The 21,413-nt window shown below is 39.1% G+C and overlaps 1 protein-coding gene across 1 annotated transcript in view; it reads right to left on the reverse strand.

Annotated features, from left to right (window-relative positions):
• Positions 1-21,413, reverse strand: part of LOC128736410 (uncharacterized) — a 94,395-nt gene that overhangs the window by 47,747 nt on the left and 25,235 nt on the right. Inside the window, exons 3-6 of the mRNA XM_053830893.1 lie at positions 10,495-10,631; positions 1,722-1,909; positions 1,177-1,640; positions 55-185 (exon numbers count right to left, since the gene is read on the reverse strand). Of these exons, the coding sequence (XP_053686868.1) occupies positions 55-185; positions 1,177-1,640; positions 1,722-1,909; positions 10,495-10,631 (920 nt within the window). The remainder of the gene's footprint in view (positions 1-54; positions 186-1,176; positions 1,641-1,721; positions 1,910-10,494; positions 10,632-21,413) is intronic.

Here is a 21,413-nt window from a genome sequence, read left to right on the forward strand (position 1 = left end):
CAACGCTCTCTTTCCTACCGAACGAATCTATTAGGTAGTCTGAATGTCACTCACCTGTCGCACCGCAAAGTAGCAGGTCAAATTCCTCGGATAGACGCCCGGAAAATTGGGCGATTGTAACCGGCAGGCTTTCTTATCACAGTTGGTGAATATCCGGGAGCAGTACGTTCCAGGCATCAGGTCACCTGTTGCAATTGGTTGAAAGAGAAAATGCGATACGAAACAAGATGAGTGTCGTCTATTGCTGCACTCGAATACACCGACAGCCCCATCAAAGCCATCGGCAAACGAACACGGATGCTGATGATGGTGGGACTGTGCAACTGTATCCAATGGAGAAGAGTACTCTATTCAATTATCTGCAGCATCATGCACTGGGGTGGCTTGGTTAGTAGCTATCAAGATGAGGAGCACATGTTGGTTCTCATATTATCATACACATATAGTCCGCTTGCCAGTTGGCCTCGAGATACGACACTGTTCTAACAAGTCAGACGTCGTATGTTCGAATCGAATTTCGATTGGAAGAGGCTGTGAGCGTCAACAGGATCAACAACGCTTTTATCCTGTACTCGAACTGCAGACTGCGAAATCCGCCGAATAAAAACAGAAGGCCAAGTTCCGGAGGCAAGACTCTATTTTGCTTTGCTATAGGAATTCAGGCTGTTATCCACTGGAACGCAAGAGCTTCTTAGAGTTATATAGGTAATAATTTCGAAAGGATAATTTTTTGTGAATAACTTATGTAACTTATTTTTTCATTAGCACAAATGTTTAGGAGTAGGCAACAAGGAATAAATAAAGCTAAAAATGCTCTTAAACTCTACTTATTATTCAACAACAAAAAGACAGCCTAAATTTTGATTCAACGAAGTGTACGCTAGCTGACATTAATTTATTACATTAAGCAGATATTCTGCTGAGTAAATTTATTTCAATACAGATTTATTTCTTGCTTCCGGAATTTGCCAAGTATCAAAAAAGAATTCATGAAAACTCTGTGCGATCTAATATAAGATAAGAGCCATCGAGAGAGAGAGGGGAAAAAATGCAACCGTTAGAGTTTTTTGTGTGCTATTTCTGTAACATTTCGCGAGGACGTTGAAGGACCACCCAAGAGCAGGGCCACTGAAATTGAATCACAATTTTCGAGCGAACCATTCATTCATCCGTTACCTAGGTAATACTTGGGTTCGGTGTAGTTCTCCTGGCCGGCATTCATCGGTGGGAATGCCAGCGAAGTAAGATTCCTAATTGAATACGGCCGTTCTCGGTTCTGGTTGAACAGACCACCGCTGGAACTGCTGCCGCCTCCGCTTCGACTGGGACCGTACGAAGACGATGGGTAGGCGGACGAACCTCTTCCGGTTGAGTTATCGAAGCTTAACTCGACCGTTCCACGCTGGCGCTGGCCACCGCTGGTGCCGGTGCTGTCGTAGTTGCCATACTGTTGCTCTGAGTGTGCCGTCGAGTTGGTGAAATCGTCAATTATCGGATAATTGGGGATGTAGGTAACGTTGGTCCAGGGCGGAATGTGTTCGTGCTTGATGCCGCCGTACCGGACGACGGCGCTGTCCCGCGATAACACTTTGTACTGTATCCGGAAGTCAAAATTGTATCCGCTTTGATCCCGCGATAGTCTGTCGTATGTGGAGAAAGAAACATTTTAGTGTGTGTGTGATGTGCTGAGGATTTTCTCAGCTAATTGAAAGGCCTTTTACCTGAGCAATTTAACAGTCATAATAAGTGACCGGGTTTCACTATAGAAAATCGCCGGTCCCCAGGTCGTGCCGCACCACATGCCCCCGACCGGAGTTCGTGCCGCTTCTGCCACTTGTAGGTATCCATCCGGACAGCCATTGTCCGTGTAGGAAACGAACTTACCCAAAGTGAAACTCTCGAGTGTGACCTGCGAAACGACAAGAACACGGTAAGTAATTTACTCCTCATTATATTTACCTTTTGAATACGACAGCACCCAGTAAGCAGACTTGTTCTCAACGACCACAATCAATTTATTTCTCATTGAAAATAAATCTAAAAGCATCTGTCTCCCCTGGTGTCTGTTTGCAAGACTACGCTCGGAAACTATAGCCACTGTTCGATATTGGCAAACTCATCAATCAATCGACGTTCCACGCCTCACCGCAATCGATTGACAAACGACAAACGACTGCCATAGTGCTGCTCTATTGAGATGGTTTCATCCCTGTCGATTGAGCAAACAAAGTACCCTCATTCCGATACATCACGCCAGGCGAGCAAATCGAGTAGATAGTTGGTCAATGCCCCGCTACAGAGCTGTGCGGGAGTTTAATTCACTGGCTGGCCAGGCCGGTCGATTGTTTGGCTACGTGAATGTTGTCAATGGCAGACGGTTTTGCTTGATTTGAATGAAGTCGGCTGGGCTTTGGAAGAAGGTGACTTCAATTCTGGAAGGAATTATTGAGTCATCTTCTTCCAAGCAACATTCACTGCAGTGATTTATGGCGCAGCTTATCGGGGTATTGTTTATAAAGCAATGAAATTTGAGGATTAATACATTGGCAAGATGTAGTCACGAGATCGGAAATGATTTTGAACTATTAACCACTGAAATTGTTGTCTATATTATAAATTATGAGAACTTGTTTGTTGTTTACGAGCCATTTTCAACAAGTTCAATATTTCAATGTTTTCAATGAAAAAAATCTAATTGAATCAGTTGAAAAATCTTAAGCAGTTTTTTATGTAGACCATAAATAATCAATTTTCGGCACTTTCCGTTGAATAAGATTCATTTTGATCGGTGCACCATATTGTATTGCTATGCCACACGTATGATAAGTTTATAAGAGACGTGATACAGCTAACTAGTTTTATCGTGGTAATATAAAGCAAGAATAATAGATTTGCTTTAATAGCACTTTTATTATGGTTTATTATATACCTAGCTATAAGTGTGTTTTGTATATTGATCTTGCAGTTGCTTGCAATCTTCAGCAGATCGCACAGTGAGGAATGTTTCAAATCATCAGCATCAGGGATGGAAGATCAGTGATTTTGATAAAATCTGTGAGTTATCGTCATACGCACAGATCACGATTCGTACAGATCATGACAAACAGTGAATCTTTGGCGTTGATCACAAGATTTTGTTCTCTAAACAGTCTCAGCAGTCGATCATAGTGTTACATTTTACCTAGCTGCGAGAAAAAAGGTCACACATGTTGTTTGTATTGCGATTCATACGATGCACACAACCAATCGTCTGTATCTGGTATATTTCTCAACGCAATCATGCAATGAACATGATCTGACATGAGGTTTGTCATAATCTATATGGATCGCGACAAAGTGTTTGTCGCTTACAAGTAGTGATGTCAATGAATCTTAATCTGATCGCTCCTATGATCTTGACCGCTAGAAGCGAGTTTTTTCCATCCCTGATCAGCATACAATAGCTTGCAGCCAGGAGAGGAGGTATCACAAAACAAACGTCGTTATAGAATATAGGGAACAGTAATTACCTTAAGTTACTTCCCTGTAGAACTCCTGATCGATTGCAATGACTGTACGATTCAGTACAGCATAACTTTACTGAGAGTTTGCTTCAGAAGGTCCTAAGTGATACAGTTTTCGAAGCAGAATTAAATCATCAATACGGTCAAATGCAGCTTTAAGTTTCGTATAAATGGTATCAACTTGAGCAGCATCAATTTGACGAAGACAAAATGAACAGAACTGCAGAAGGTTCGTGTTGATTGAACGTTTGGGGAAACGGTCATGTTGTTCTACAGAGATGTAAGATTTCACTTTGCTAAACAGCATCTTTCTTACGAGAATCTCCAACAGTTTCGACCCGGCACATAAAGAGTTGATACATTGGCAGTTTGGTCACTTCTATCCCCTTTCCTATAGTTTGGTAAGGCATACGACGAGGATTTTGAATATGTGGTGAGCAGAACCTATATGGATTATTCCACGTCAATTGTCCGAGGAAAACGGGTCCTACCACAATAGTTGGATGCAGTGGTTTAGCTCCCTAACAGAAGAAGGAAGACCGAGAAAAGCTGGAGAATGGCATCGATGATTTTGCACAAGTGGCGTCTTATTGCGTTCAGTTTGTTCTGAATTGAATACTTATTGCTTATTAGTACAATTGTCTTTCATCCACTTAACCAGGTCGGATCGCTAGGAAATTAGGATTAAAACGTAAAAGTAGCGTTTAAGGGGAAATACGTCGTCATTACTTCTATGAATTTCAAAAGCAGTTTTCTTAAATGAAATAACAATTCTGTTCTTGAAAATATATTCTCTGTATTCAGTTTAGTAAGTAGGATTAAGTGAACATAGGGTGAGTAGTAGTAACTGTCAGAAATGACCACAAAAATAAGACGCTTACATAAATTTTAATTTTGAACGTATTTCGTGTGAAGTACATCCATAACATTTGCCTTAAATTAGTCCAAATTAGTTTCTTCCTTTGGTTTCATTACCAGTCACAATCGTTGTTAAAAAGCGTTACAGCTGGCACTCACGATATAGTGAGGGATTTCATTCCAAATCTTCTCCAAATGTTACTTGAAAGTCTATCCTCTGGTACTGCCTAGTTTGCCTAGCATGCAAGTTCATGCATAGAAGTCGAGAGGATTCAAACCAGGCGAAGAGGCAGGTCACTTTTTTGAAGAAATAAAATCCGGAAAATTGTCCTCACCCCAAACTGTTGTAGCTTTTGCCTAGTGAGACGGCGCAGAATCTTGGTGGAAGCAGTTTGGTGCATTCGTGTAATGTTTTTGACGCGAATGGTTCTACAAAACATCATCGTTTTAATATTCAGTGTTGATTTTAATACCAGGAACAATGAACTGTCATGGAGCCTTAAAATTTTTGAAGAAATATCCTCATACTATCATCCTGGAAACATTCTGGATCCTTTGAACAGCCAGTTTGTCCTGAGGAATATCAGAAAGATGTGCTGCATATATCCGATCATTTGTTGGTAGTGGTGATCCTGTAGCAGGAACATTTTATCCTGCTGGCATCTTCACATCGTTTTTATCGTTTCTTTTCAGCGGTTTGCTGTCATATGGTCCTTTATAACGTGTTGGCGTAATTTTTTATTGGAATTTTTGTCGCTTCGTTGGCATTCTTCGGTGTTTTTTCACCGTATTTTTGTCAACTTTTCATCATCATCATCCTTTCACCTTCTCGTCACTTTTTCATTGTCCCTTCGTCGTCTTTTTATCGTCTATTTGCTGTCGTTTCGTTATTCTTTCGTCGTGTTTTCGTCATCTTAATGTTGTCTTTTACACTTTATATTATATTTCGTCTTTATATTATCTTTTTTTCGTCTTTATATTATTTCTTTCTCGTAATTATTTCTTCGTATTTGTTGTTTTTGTCATCTCTGTCGTATTTTTGTCTTTTTTTTCTTCTCTTTTCCACCATTTCATAATTTTTTTGCTGTCTGTTTTTGGCGTTTTTCGAGCTTTTTGCCGTTTTTGGTGCCATTTTATCGTTCTTTCTGCGTTTTTTGTTTTTCTTTCGTCACTGTTTTGCCATTTTTCGACAATAAAAATGTCTTTTAATAAATTGATTGCAGAGAAGAAGGCACTCATTGCTTCTGCTGAGTGCTGGTAAATACAAACAGGTTAGGAATGGTTCCTGATGGTGGATCGTCGTTTCCTTTTCATGTGTGCGGATGTATCTCAGGTTAGGGGCGGCGTACAACAGCGACTGATCGAGAGTGATTTATGAAACGCGGTGTCTCGCCAGCTATGATGAATTAACCCATTTCCTCCCAGCGTTGTGAAAACGCAACGTACTTTCATTCGATTCTAGAGAAGGCCCGGTTTAAGATATTAACTTGGACCCTGAGAAACAAAGAAAGATTGGAAAAAATCTAATCGACCTGTTTTTGCTCAAAGGTCAGATGTTACATGTCACATAATTACAACTGTGACTAAGCAACAGGTTTTGATATTTTTCAGATAGTTAAAGAAAAAATGCTCATGAAACTCGATTTTACCTCTATTAACGTCTGACCTATTAATCAGTGTTAGTAAGAATCGGTTGCTTGCCAAAAAAAACTTTGTTTCATAATTTTGATTATTTTTGTAATTTTAAAATAGGTTTTAAGCTTTGCGTTGCGAAAACGCAACGCTAGGAAGAAACGATATTCAAAATTTGAAACGGGAACGTTTGTTTTCGTTCGTTCGCTGTGGTGTTTTATTTGATGTCGGTGCTTTTTAGTAAACAAAAGAATGTAAATCTTGTTTATCGCTTGTTCAAAATATCCCGGAAACATTATAAAAAATTACATAACATAGAATTCGCAGCTTCAAACACTGATGGCAGATGGAGCAGCCGTTGTGATAAGAGCGTAATAAAATCGTTAAAGTAATTTTGCCTCCGGAATATCTGGAGGAATTGAGTGACAGCAACGAAAGTTTCATGGATCCAAATTTAATGCTACAACCTTTCCGGAACGTGTTGGTAGTAATTTAATTTAATTTAGTAATTTAATTTAGCATTCAAAATGCATACTATGCGTCTACCCAGCAAACCACAAATCGTATAATAATGTGTGAAAATCATCTTAAATATCGCTAAACAAACCCGAAATCGTACATAAAGCTTCATAAAGCGCACCCTAGTTTACATTTATTCGTACAAAATGATAGTAACTGATTCACATACGATTTTCGTCACAGAATTGTATAGCATTGTGGAACTAATCATGTTGAGTCGGATTTCATCGTATACAAATACTTATGAATGTGAATTGTTTTCATATAATTTGCAGTATGTATATCGCCTCCTGTCACAGTACGCATATGCTGGTTTCGTGCATCGAATGCGATTTTTCTAGATATATATCGGTACATATATCATATTTGTTACTTTGATATAGGTACGAAAATGTTTGCTGGGTAGTGCAAAGATGGTCTACAACCCAAATGTTTCGATATCTATCATAAAACATAACATGTAATACTCTTAGTCGTTCATTTAATCTTTATTGATTCTCAAAATCCCAAAAAAAAAAATCCCAAGTTTGATTTAACGGTAGAAAAGTGTACCCTTAACCGTACCGTTAAGTACCCTTAACGCCCAGCGTTGCGTTTTCGCAACGTAGCGTTGCGAGACACATGGTCAAAATTAAAAATACATGTCACCGGCTTTTTCTTAGTTGACCTAAAAAAGAATTTTCCTGAAAGTGTCAACTTTCTATCCCTGCTGGGAAAAGTGTGGTGCTTAATGGATTAACAACTGCGGAGCTAGTGGTACAATCCTATTAAATCTTTTAGCCTCTCCCAGTCGAGATTCGAACATGCGACGACTGGCTTGTTAGACCAGTGTCGTACCGTCGTGACCAACTGGAATATAATATAATATTTTAGGAAACGAACAACAAAGCAATAATCGGTGTGGGCCCTGGTGAACGAAAATGGACAACGATTATTGGAAACTCGTTACTTGGAATGTCAAGTCTAGTATCCTGGCAAGAGAGCTACAGAATCTGACGCGAGGATTAAGGGCAAATTCTTTAACTGTAAACCCGATGAAGTTTCTTTATGAGTTCTATGCGTTTCTCGATAGGACGTATCGAGAGTGCCCAGGACATGCCATAAAGATAGTCATCGGGGATACAAGTGCATAGGTCAGACACGAAGAGTTGTTTTGCTCTGTTACTGGTAGAAAAAGCCTCCAATCTACCACAAACGACAATGAACTGAGGTTAATTAACTTTGTTGCAGCCAGAGAAATGGCTAATTGTAGCATTTATTTTGTATGACGGAACATCCGGAAGCATACCTGGAAACATCCTAATAGAGAGGTCTGCTCTCAGATCGACTACGTACTAGGGCACTTACCGGACGTGCGATCCTTCCGGGGATCAAACGTATTCAAATGTAGAGTACTTTCAAAAAACTTAAGAGCAGTGCAAGTACATCCACGATGGGAACAGTACTAAATACAGCGTGAGAAGTGTTAGAAGCTACTGCTGCAGTCCCTTCCAGTGAGGGTAGTGACGCAGAATACTGGCGAGTGAGTGACGAGAGGATTTGAGTCAGAGCTCACATGTTGGCTGATGCACACGTCTGGCTGTAACACTTCAGAGTGTAACGAGATACCAGAGCTGCCGGAAAGATGCTTCAACGTCGTTAGAAACACTGCGATTGCGTTCTTGTGAAGGTGAAGTATTGCTCGAGAGGCACGATAGGAGAAGGTTCTTTAAAACGTTCAGCGTGTCAACGCTATCATGAACGTGTCAATTCCTGTTATGTTCAATAATAAGGAGGGGGGCCTGATAAATTCTCTAACGCGTTCTGTTTTATAGACTGAGGACGTTGCAGGAAATGACGTTGTGGTTTTCGACGACGGACCTTGCGACAGATCCACGATAAATTCCGGGAACTCAGCTTGAAGACTCACGATTTGTTTATAGATTTCAAGGCGGCGTACGATTCAGTCAAGCGAAATGAGCTGTGGCGTATTATGCCTGAGCATGGTTTTTCAACAAAACTGATTAGACTGATAGGTGCTACCCTTGATGGTTCAAAACAAGTGAAAGAATAGCGGGTTAGATATCGATCTCGTTTGTGATGTTCGATGGTTTGAAGCAGTTGGCGGACCATCGAACTTGCTGTTCAACATTGCATTGGAGCGTGCATTCAAAGGCCAGGCGTGCACGAAATCTGTATAAGTTCCTATGGTTCACGGATGACATTGGCATCATCAGTGTTAACGGTAGAGCTGTGGTATTGAGCTAAGTAGACCTTCGGGTGTTGGAACGGTGGTGGTAATTATTTTGAAGTGGTCGACGAATTTTCCTGTCTTGGTACATGAGCCATGAAGTAAAATCGTCAATGCCAATAGGGACTGCTACGAATTACGTAACCAGCTTAGGGCCCGTAGAATGACAATATGGCAGCCCAAGGCTGACAGACATGGAGGCTTAAATTAGGCATTGATTCTAAAATCAGATCATCGCTGAAAAAGTAAAGTAAGCAATAATTTGATTGCGTACCAAAAAATCAATGTGAAAAATTTATAAGCATATTTCTAGATCAGTAAGGTTTAGCGTGAAAAATTGACATTTGAGCGTGGCATTGTAAGAGGGGTTGATCAGTCCGTATTAAACTTTGGGAAAATGGAATGTGGGGAGGGATGAGTAATTATCCGATTTCGTTTGAAATCGCGTAGATTACAACCGGTGGTATTGAGATGGAATTATCCATTCCTAGAAAAATCTAACCAACTGTGCACCTGTTATAATCTATGTTCCCTGTAGGCGTACACTATTTATTTTTATAGCCCTATTATACAAATAGGACATGTCAGATAAAATTTTCATCTGTATAAGCAGTAATCAGCTTAAGATGAATAATCTCTCCAAAATCATTAACAGATACCAATCTGGATTTACCATTTCTAAATTTAGCTTTGATTTCATGGAGCTCCCTGTACGTATCTATTTTTCCGATTGCTTGCCATCCCCTTGCATCCCAGATAATCTTGCTGCCTACCGCACTGCTGAAGAAGATTCGTTAAACGGCACTGTTGCATTTTGCCTAATTGAATTATTCCGTTTAAAGTGCTTCATTTCAAGCTCATGTCCAGGGCAAGTGATTGTTCGTTGAAAGCGGCTTACATGAGTGCTGTTTATACCGATATTGATAGGTTTGCCTTTGTGTACCTGTAGGTACTTATGTCGATGTCGTTCATAAAATACATTACGTCGGAGTGCTATGCTTGGTAGGTGCATTGCATGCACATATGTGTACCTAGTGCACGAAGGACTGCTTTCAGCAAACGCAGATGTGTAATTCTATTTAAGGAAACACGTTATCAGTTTCGCTATCTGTGCTTTTCGTTTTGAATTAATTCTACAATCAGACGGTTTAATTACAGTAGTTTCCTGCATATCGTAAAAGAGAAGCCGTACATATGGCAGTTTTTGCTTTCGATACAAGCGGTAATTGATTTTACAAACAAAGTGCAATAGAAACGTGTATCGATTTAGAAAGACAGAACGATTTACAGGTTCTATTGCGGGCTGTACTAAGTTTAAATTGCGACTCAGTTTTCACTTTTGAAATTGATTTCTTCGATATTTTATGTTATCAACCAAGTTCAAAATGAAAAGCGCTTCTTTGTGTTAATCTTGGCACTGGAGCGCATAACTCTCAAACTACGGTCGAGTGCGTCATCAATTACACCACCGATGGAACATATAGCTTCCAATTGCAAAAACATTTTTTTTTCCTTTTACAAAATTCTGCAGATCGTGAACGTGCTCAAAACGTTTAATTTTCATGAAATTTTGATATTGACGAGTTGCGTTAACAACAAATCATGCAAAGAAGTTACGGTTAGTCATTTTACTATTAGCAATATGTGGTCATTACGGTCACTGTAGCATTCGCTTCGTGTATTTTTTTATTCTATTACATTTTGATCATAGTTTTTACGATATATCTTCAAATAATATTGAAATCGCATTACCTGCACAATATCGCCATGATTTCCACCAGCGGCAGTGAACGTCAGAATGCAAACGTAAGGAATACGATCCTCTTTTGGTCGATGCAGTTCCAAGTCGTACGTCAAACCAATATTACCATAGTATGTTCGATTGCATCCTGGAATAAATATGAGATAACAAATATTAGAGACGTAATAATTAATTAAAAATGTATTAAATTAAGAGAGTTTTTTATTAGTTTTTATTATAAATTGCAAATTTCTCGAAAAGCTCATGAACAAAAACTCACGAAAAATTTTCGTTGCTTCAGATGTCTGTTCTTTGCCATATTTATACGCTTCAACCTTTTGTGCTTCGTCTGACTGATAGGGCCATTGTTTCGCTGCTCGAAATCAACTGGAAAACTTATTCTGTTTTTTTTATTTTTTTCTAGCACACCGTAAAGCCACACTTGAAAATGGATTTGAGGACGACGGCAAGAAGGAACGCATAAAAATACAAGCTTTAGCTGCCAGATGAATTAATAAAACCGACCCAAGCCCAAAGAAGGAAACAGCTGAAATGGCCGGAAAGTAGAGAATTATTTCCACCTAAAACAGCAACAGGAGGAACAATAAAAAACTATGACACCCTGTGGATGGGTGGTGGTGTTACGATAGTTCTGTGCGGATTACTATAGAGTGTATCGTAGCGACTTGGGTCGTAAAAAAGGCCGGATTGTTTGTGTTATTGAAAATTATGCAACAGAATGTATAAAGAGTCCGAGATCTAGGAGAATTCTGTGCAGATTTGTTGGTACTGTGAACATTTTCTTTTGCAAGTATTTATCCCGTTTACGGTTTTGGCATGAATGGTTGCGGCTTTTTAATGCTCACTTTTAATATCCTATTTTGACTTAGTTCGCAAGTAAAACAATATCTTGGATTTATCTGAAAATTGTTTTTTTTTTCTGTAGGTTTGGTTAATTTATTTACGTAGAATAGTTCGGAAGTTTACTAACATGATCGAAATAAAAACAAAATAACATAATAAAAAGCAAGGAGCATTTAAATTTTCGGTTTCAATGTTGTTAACAGTTCTTGTAGGTTTTAATATAATTTTTATACATACATTAGTGACTGGATCTCGTTGCTAAATATAAATAAACAAATTTGTCCTCCCCTTTAATCTCATTTTCTTATGCTGCGTATATCGTTGTTGCAAATGTTTGCACACTTTTAAATTTGCCAGTTTTTTGTTCGTTCCTCCTGCTTTGAATAAAACCATGGCCGGACTAGGCTAGTCGCGTTCGTCCATTATTTCGGGTACCAAAACAAACTTAATGCTGCACTATTTTTCTCTTTACGGTATAAAAATCTTGGTAGTATTTTTTAGCCATTTCGGAGTACGGAGATCTAGCTAGGTAGCCAGATGCAAAATAAGCCAGTATAACTTTGCAACATAACACAGCGCTTCGCATTGTTGGCAGCTTCCTTTCGGCAGGGTTGAGGTAATTTATTAAATAAACAGTGTAACGAGATGGAAAAATGAAATTACATTCGTTCCGTTTAAATACCACCGTTTCACCAGCAGCCAGCATACCAGACAGCTGGCACACCATTTCGGCTGACGGAGCCGTTCTTTGGGTTTCATATTTTCATTTCTTCCTAGCTTTTTTTGCTTTGCTTACAGAGGAAAAACTATAATTTTCTTCCAAAAGTGAGCTATTTATTTAAGGCTCGATTCTGTAGGTGTGTCTTTGTCCGAAAAATAACGGGCTATAATCGTATCCCTATTTACATTTATTTACTGTTTTGTTATTCTTAGTTTAAAAATGCTGATATTTACAGTTTACAAATTGAATCAATTCGTAAAATGGCATTCAAGTAGCAACAGTTCCCCGAGCCAATCTTAAAACACATGAAGACAAAGAGAAAAGTTTATGCGTGTGCATTTTATAACCGGACTATGTCTCCGGAAGTACGATTTATTTAGTCCTAAGCACACAAAGGTAATTAAGTTTTGTAAAAAACGTATCATTATGATGCTGCAAACATTCGGAAATTGAAGACAGCATTCAACAATAAAGATTGTGTAATCAAACCGCACCTGATCACGCCTTATTTTACAGGTATAGGTGCAGGTGCATCACGTAATAAAAATATTGGCAGGAAGTCTGAATGGAGGTACTATCGAAAGCCTGAACCCGCAACGATAACAGGAAGAGTGACTTTCAAGTCGAACCCCAACCTTTCCGTCCGAGATGTCACCAACAATGTCTACAACCATTCTGTTTCTGTTGAAAAACAAGCCAAACTGCCGACTTATAAGCAGAAAGTGGTTCGTAAACAAAACAATAAAGAAAACAATACGGACGAAATACGATCCCGAAAGCTGTACATGACGTTGCGGACAATACTTTCTCTCGATTGCGTGATGATGGACGACGAAACCAAAGTCAAGGTAGACTTCAAACAGCTTGCCTGGCAGGAGTTTTATACGGCAACCAAAAGGGAAAAGGTGGCAGCCATTTTCAATCATATGGAACTGTTGGAGTTTGCTAAGAAAAATTTTACGTGACCGAGTATCTGGAAAAACGTACACTGCCTTTCCTGAAGCATAACGATTTTTCCGTGCTATTTTGACCGGATTTGTCATCCTACTATTAGGACACAAAGCCAATGGAGTGATGTGTCGCCAACAACATGCAAGTGATGCCAAAGGACATGAGCCCTCTCAATACGCCAGAGCTCTGCCTAATCGAGGAATAATGGGCTATTGTCAAGCGAAACCAGAAGAAGGTCCAAAAAACTGTTGGAAATTGGAATCTAAAGGCAGCTTAAGGCCGAAATCTGATGGCAGGAGTTAAACGAAATGCGCGGTAATTCGGACTCGGGCAAATAACTGGGGGTAAATCACATTAATTCCTGCAACGACCTTAGCCGCCATTACAGCTCCAGGATCTTCGAAAATGTGGTTGTTGTTGGCTTTCCGAGTATCACCGTTACTCCATCGTCGGTGATTCGAATGCTGAGACGCAATGTTTCTAGCATCCTAGAGGCTTCTACTCCCCCGCCACAGTCGAGTTCTTCCTACCACCACATATGAGTTGTCTCGGTCTTGCGTGTGGTTGTGCAGAAAGAAGCCCACAAAACGTAGACCTTGGCAAATATGAGTATAATAGTGAGGAATTGCTGATACGCTTTATGTTTTCAGTGACCCAAGCGTCCCCTCACATGCTGATCTCTCTACCAAGTCATGTCCAATTGACGCAGCATGCTGCTCTAGGCAACAGTTGACCATAACTCCACCGACATCTAAGGCAAGGGTGTACCTCGATGCAATGGTCTCGGTATTATGGTAGCCCCCGATCTCCCCGTCGCAGTCGGGCCATTTCTACCAGCCGTCGCGTCCAAATTCAAGACCAGGCAAGTGCGATAATTCTTATAATAATTCTACCGATAATGCAGTCCCCGTTTCCAGTTTTATGTTTGATCCGCAGCTCTCCTAATTCGCTGCTGATTTACTATAAGAACTTAAGTGGCTATGGCTATGTGCCGCAGGCCAATATGTGCCGGAACTCAGACGGTAATCTCCTCACGTTCGAACGAGTTCGCCACCGCACGAAGTAAATAATCTACAAGACGCTGATTAGACCGCTAGTCCTTTACGGCCATGAGGCATGGACCATGCTCGTGGAGGACTAGCGCGCCATTAGTGTTTTCGAATGGAAGGTGTTGCGGACCATCTACGGCGGAGTGCAGATGGACGATGGAACGTGGAGGAGGCGAACGAACCATGAATCATCAGCTGCTTAAGGAACCACCCATCGCTCACACCGCAAAAATCGGTCGCCAGCGATGTGCTGGGCACGTCGTGTGGATGTCGGATGACAGCCCGGTTCATAACGAGACGGTGGTGCGCGCAGCAAGCAAGATGGATCGATCAAGTGGAAGGCGTCCTGCCGACCCTACGCAGACTACGTGGCTGGCGAATTGCGGCCATGGATCGAGTGGAATGGAGACGACTTCTTCGTACAGCAGAGCTGATTAAGTAAGTAAGTAACGTAAGTGGGCTTCGAGTGGGTTTCAATGGAAAACTGGCTTGAAGATTCTTTCGCAACAGCTATTCGAGAGCACATTTTCCGTCCTTAAAAGAAATCATAACCAGCAGAAAAGCTGGATATCACTAACAAACTGAGTTGCTCCACCGACCCATGAAAAACTTGAGCACTGAATAGCCTTCCCCATGACCGTATCTGTCGAAATAACCAGTAGTGAAAGATACAGCCTGTATAAAAATATTACATATACGCAGCGCCGCGTAGTGAGACTATTTCGAAATACAGAAAAGATTCGCTAATTGGTGGTTCGTTAATTGGGCGTTCGCCAGTTTGGCGGAAATGTCAAAATTCACTGTTAAAATGAATCATTTGAGGGGTCTAGAAATGCGATTCAAGATCGTATTTATTGTTGCTCATGTCATAATCCACTGGATTCAACGTCACGGATTACACCTAACTTTTTGGCTAGGGGTAATGTGGTATATTTGCGTTTTGTTGTTGTTCTTCCCAACGATACAGCCATTGTCTGTTTAAAAACAAACTAGTCATTCCAACAGTTGATTATCAAGCATCATACTTGAATGCAAAAACAGCAGACCGAAATGTTTACTTACTCCAATTTTAAACTTAACCAGGTTTTCAATATGTATTCCGAGTCACGAAAGTTTTCAAAATCAGAGACAAAAATAATTTACGTACCCCTCAGGAAACTGTCAGTCAGCCCAATTAACGAACACGACTCGATAGTCGTGGCCCAATTATCGAATTCTGGCTGTACTATAATCCAGCGAAAACCTGTTGATCAAGTGAACACGGTCCTACACGGTCCTTCGGTCACAATCACGAGTTACTCCATGTTGAAACCAATTAGGTCCTTTCCATAAGATGTTGCACCGCCTTGATGGAATCACTCGAGATCGTTCTTATTGGAAACGTTCTTATTCGAATCGCCTTATTCGGGGGACTGCTGTATGTTCTTTGTACACAAAAAGGATAACAAGCGCAACGTTTTAAACTATTGATGGATTAGATCGTTACGCTCCAGCTCTAAAGTCTTGAGGTAATCGTGAATGACAGTTTGTTTGCTAGCTGTCAACACTATGCCTCTTCAGACTAGCATGGGTTATTCCCAAAACGATCAGTCTTTATCTTTATGAATCTCGTTGTTTTCTTTCGTAGAAGGTACAAATCCTTCACATGATTGTGAGGAACGTGCTGCACAAACAAAGTTGCTGAACATGAATAAAGGAGGGCAAATCGATGCAGTGTATACCGATCTGAAAGCAGCGTTTGATCGGGTTGATCACGATATCCACCTTGCAAGCGGCTACATTTGTACATAATATACCGTAGGTTGAGTGTGAACATCCAAGTCGTTCAATGCATTCAGCAACATCTCTGGCGTACCACAGGATAGTAACCTTAGACCATTGTTTTACCTTTGTTATACTATAACAAAGGTTTAGGAATTGGTCGAAAAACACGAAATTGATCCGAGGCCCGGAGGGCCGAGCCACATATACCAATCGACAGGGTTCGACGAACTGAGCAATGTCTGTGTGTGTGTGTGTGTGTGTGTATGTGTGTATGTATGTGCGGGGCGCAACTTTTCTATCGCCTGTTTCTCGAAGATGGCTGAACGGATTTGTTCGCTATTACTTTTGTTTGAAAGGTATTATTGCCTAGTACATCACTATTGAATTGTTTCATGGTCCGACTTTTCGTTTGAAAGTTATAAGCAAAAATGTGAAAATTACGTGACACGATTTTCTCCGGAACCAAATGACCGATTTCAACGATCTTAGTATCGAATTAAAGCTCTTGTTAAGGCTAAATTTTTCGGATAAATTTTATTGAAATCAAACGAGTAGTTTAAAAGTTATGCTTAAAAAACCTGTTTTGACAAGGTAATAATTATCGCCTGTTTCTTAGAGATGGCTAAACCGATTCAGGCGCTTTTAGTCTCATTTGAAAGGTAACATAGCCTAATAGATCACTATTGATTTGTTTTTTGATTGGACGTTTAATTTGAAAGTTATGAGCAATTGAAAACAACACATTAAAATTTACAATAATTTATAACGATTTCAGCTAAGATAGTTTATCTAGTTTGAATTATTTTGGCATCAAATTAGAGATTTTAATGCTGCAAATATATCTGCAAAATTTTAGAAGAATCGGTTTTGCCGATCAAAAGATATTAACCCTCCAACACTCGCGCCAACTTTGTAATACGGTTACTCGCGCGCACAATGGCCCAAAGCCAAAAAGACATGCGCACTAGAGTTTTGACTGAAAAAACTTGGTTTTAGGTTTATGAAACCTTCGGAAGAATTTCTTGAAATTGAAAGTTCTATCATCTGGTGCAATTTAAATTTTGATTAACCCCCCTAAAAGTGAAATAAAAAAAAATATTTTTCTTCAGTTTCAATATAACACATTGATGTGTTCTGCAAAGTTTTAGAACATATTATTACAAGAAATTTTGTTGAACACAGTAACCTTCTATCTATTCAGCGAAGATAGAAAAATCTTATTTATTGTTTATGAATTTGTAAAATCAGTATTTTATATTTTAACTCTTTTTGTAATTGTTGTATGACTTTTTCATGTATTATAAAATTATACAAATAGTAAAAATACACAACTTTGCTGAATATAGTGTACCTCTATGTTTGTTTGTGTAGAACTTTTATTATAAAAAATACCTTGATTTTGACTCCAAATTACTCGACTACCAACAGATAAATTTTAAACATTTTACATTTGCTGATAGTTTTGCTGCATACAGACACCATTTTTCCATAAGAAGAAACGAGAGAAAATTCCAGTTGGGATCAATTGCGGTACACTTCACATGCTGATTGCTTCGTTTCTGTGATGTCAGTTTATGCTGATCTATTTTCCCAACAATTTAAAGCATTAATGCATTGAATAATTATGACATTTTCCTCATAACAAGTTAATTGAAGAATATACGTTAGTTAAACAGCGATTTGTAACTTTATAACAATATGGCATTCAAAAACCTACACGTGTTGTACAAAATGCAACAGCGTGAAGGTTAATAAAAATTGATGAAATTTATTTAAGAAAACTTTATTAATTGTCAATCAAAAAGAATGGCATTACAGGAATTTATGCATAGGTCAAAAACCTACAAACTAGACCTATACTAGGCAATGTATATGTTAAATAATAATATTTCCTCTTACAACTTACTTTTACTTGCACTTACTCAAATTAGTAACAACCAACTTACCCTTACTCAGTAATTTCATGAAAAAAGGATCTATAAAATTTTATAAGTGCTCCTATTTTGTTCAAATTGTGAACACTTATTCAATTTCCAACAATTTTATGAAAACCAACGAACTACGTAACGTTAACCAATAGATGAATTATGTTCCGAAGACGTGTCGATTTCTATCTCAAATAGCAAGTAAGACCGTATAACAAAGGTTCCTTTCACCACTAGGTGGATTAAATCGGGTTTTTTTTTTCTTTTTTTGTAAATGAACTATCAGCTTTGCTGTCACTTGACTGCTGGTTTCTTGATGCCGATGATGTAAAAATCTTCAAGAAGCAACGCCTAGTGGACAGATTCAAAAATTGGTGCTCGAGTAATATGCTTACCGTCAGTACATCGAAGTGTTTTGCCATCTCCTTCCACCGTAAAAAGCCATTTAAGTTTTATTACGTTCCTTTAATGGTTTTCATGACCAATTTCTTAAAACTTTGAGCTTCTGATGATCATTAAAAATCGTTACTGATAACTATCAGTAGTTTACAGTATGTTACTGATAACTATCAGTTACTATAAGTAATTTTACCCATCACGGCATTGAAACAAAAAAATAGGAAATTGTAATTTTATAACCGGGTTATTCATTATAATTTACCAGGCGGGCTTCATGGGTGCTCGCGCAACTGCGGACCAGATTATTTCCATCCGGCAGGTCTTGCAAAAATGTAGGCGTGCTCAAGCATCACATCTTTCCTGATTTCAGAGCAGCATACGATACAGTCGATCGAGACCAACTATGGCACATAATGCACAAAACCGGTTTTCCGCATTAACTGATGCGACAGATTAAAGTTACATTGGAACGAGTGATGTGTTTCGCGCGTCTCGGGGATACGCTCGAGTTCCTTCGAGACACGGCGAGGGTTGACAGCGAGATGACGGCTTATCCAGCATGCTGTTCAACATCGCTCATGAGGCGGTGATCCGACGAGCGGGCATCAAAACGAGAGGCACGATTTTTACCAAGGGTAGCCAACTGCTAGGCTTTGCAGATGACTTCGATATCATATCCAGGAACTTTGCGACGGCGGAGGCAATTTACGCCAGACTGAAAGCGGAGTCTAGGAGAATTGGGCTAAAAATAAATGCGTCGAAGACCAAATATATGAAAGGAAGAGGCTGAAAGGAAACAAACACGTGCCTCCCACAGACGGTAACCGTTGACGGCGGCGAACTAGAAGTGGTAGATGAGTTCATGTATTTGGGATCGCTGGTGAGCGCTGACAACACCACTAGTAACGAGATCCAGCGGCGCGTTCAAACGGAAAATCGAGCCTACTTTCCCATTCGCTAAATGCTACTGTCAAGAAGCATACACTGTCGTACCAAGCTGACAATGTACGAAACCTTTATTAGAGTGATAGTTCTTTATGGACTTGAAGCCGTGTTTGGCGGAGTACAAACTAAAAGCGGAGAGTGGCAGAAACGTGTGAATCACGAGCTACTTGCACTGCTTGGAGAGATACCCATTATGCACCTGATGAAAGTCGATAGGCTACGGTGTGCCGGGACGTCTTAAGAATGCCGGAAGACAGTGCTACGGAAATAGTTCTCTTCAACAACCCCACCGGCTTCGGGAACAGGGGGCTTCGATGTGCAAGATGGCTCGTCCAAATCGAAAGTGATTTGCGACTTCTGAGATGACTGAGAAATTAGCTACGAGTGGCCCAAGATCGAGTTGAATAGAGACGACTGTTTGAAACACCACGAAACACCTCAGTTGCAGACTGTTGACGACGATAACATATTGTGTTATCTTCATCTATCGTACGCAATAACCAACAACCGACTTTAACCTAACAGAGTTTTTCAACGGGACGACGTAACTGTACCAGTAAACATTTATAACAGCGAAACCTTACTGATACTTAGTGATATTATTGCTTACTGATAACTATCAATAGTTAATGACAGTTTTTCCTTCCCTATCCGACAGAATATATAATAAATTTTTAGCAGTTTTCGAAGTTGTGCAGCATATGCGCATTAAATTTTATCGTGCATGGTGGATAAAATCAATGCGCCATGGAAATGTTGCAGTTTTAAAAACCAGTTAGGCCATTACAAATATTTTATAAAGTTTTTGTCCTTCCGGTGTTCGGCCACTGAAAAGGGGGGGGGGACGAAAAAAAAACAAAGTGAATTTTTCAATCGAGCAAAAAAAACATGGATTTTAAGAATTTTTATTTAAGGTTTAAACATGAAAACCGAATCTATTCTTGCTTATAATATATACGTTATTATTTTCTATGTAAAAATATACGAAAAAAGACAAAAACGAAAGAAAAATTTTTTGGACGATTTTCGGAAATTCCATTGTTCGAATTTTCATTTCTGTTTCGTGCTAGAAGCGTTAATTCAACTCGGAGACTCATTTTTCGAGTTTTTCAGATTGTAGAGACCACAGGCAATTGATTTTATAAAAAGAAATTTGACTCATATCCTACAAATTATTTTTTTGACCCCCCCCCCCCCGATTTTTCAAGCCAATTTTCAAGGGGGGGGGGGGGGTGACAAAAACTTTGAATATGATTTGCAATGGCCTTACTTATGCAAAATAAATATATTCCATTAGACAGTTTCAATTTTTTGCAAAATCATTCTAGTTGCTTCCTATAACACATAAATACCGATTGATAACAACTTCCATTCTACAATTTACACTTTGCGTTAATGATTTTCTGTGTGTGGGCAAAAAAATGTTTGAATATATCAAGATGCTTTTGGTGTTAAATTCTAATACTATATGCTTAATAATAACAGCAGAAGATCTGTTTGGACTATAAAATTAACAGATTTATTACGGTTTGTCAATTTTGTACGTTACGTTGTATTGCTACCCCCCACTCTCAAGAGTTTATAAGAAAGGTGGCGCAACCTACTAGTGTTATGATGGTAATCTAATCAACCACAAAAAACTGGCTATATTAACAGTTTTATTATAGTTTTATACCTAGCCATGAGTATGTTTTGACTTGTATCATCTAAGTACATTGCGTAATACAGCAATAAAACTTTTACAAAATTCAAATAAATCCAAATACATATAAAAATTTGTATTATAAAATAATAAATTTATATATTTTTAATTTTGACATTCAATTTTTTAAACGAATAATATTGCGATAATTGGACCATGGAGACGCATGGTCTTTTTTTTGCACGGACACGGTTATTTCTGTTTCCTTTTTGCTGAGTTTAGCGGAAAACCATGAGCAATATGTACAGTAAAGTAGTCCTCCAACTCCAGTAAAAGTAATTGAAATTCTTTTAAAACTGAAGCTTAAAACTGATGGGAATATCAACATTTATTAAAAAAATACAAAGAGCTTCAATTTTGTTAAAGCAAATAATATTTTTATTCATTCCCCAATTTCAGATTTGAAACACTACTTGCAAATTGTGTGAGTACACAGTAATCAAAATGAAGAGCATGTTAAACATTGTCAGCCGTACTAACATACCCAAAGTTGTAGTCCTCGCATTCTCTTTGTGTTCTATTTGTCAGTGAACAACAAAAGCTCGGGCTCAGTAAATTGCAGCATTCAAGAGATTGAAGCATTCAAGCTTCAAGAATTCAAATTTTATGG

The sequence above is a fragment of the Sabethes cyaneus genome, chromosome 2, assembly GCF_943734655.1.
Source record: "Sabethes cyaneus chromosome 2, idSabCyanKW18_F2, whole genome shotgun sequence".
NCBI lineage: Eukaryota > Metazoa > Arthropoda > Insecta > Diptera > Culicidae > Sabethes > Sabethes cyaneus.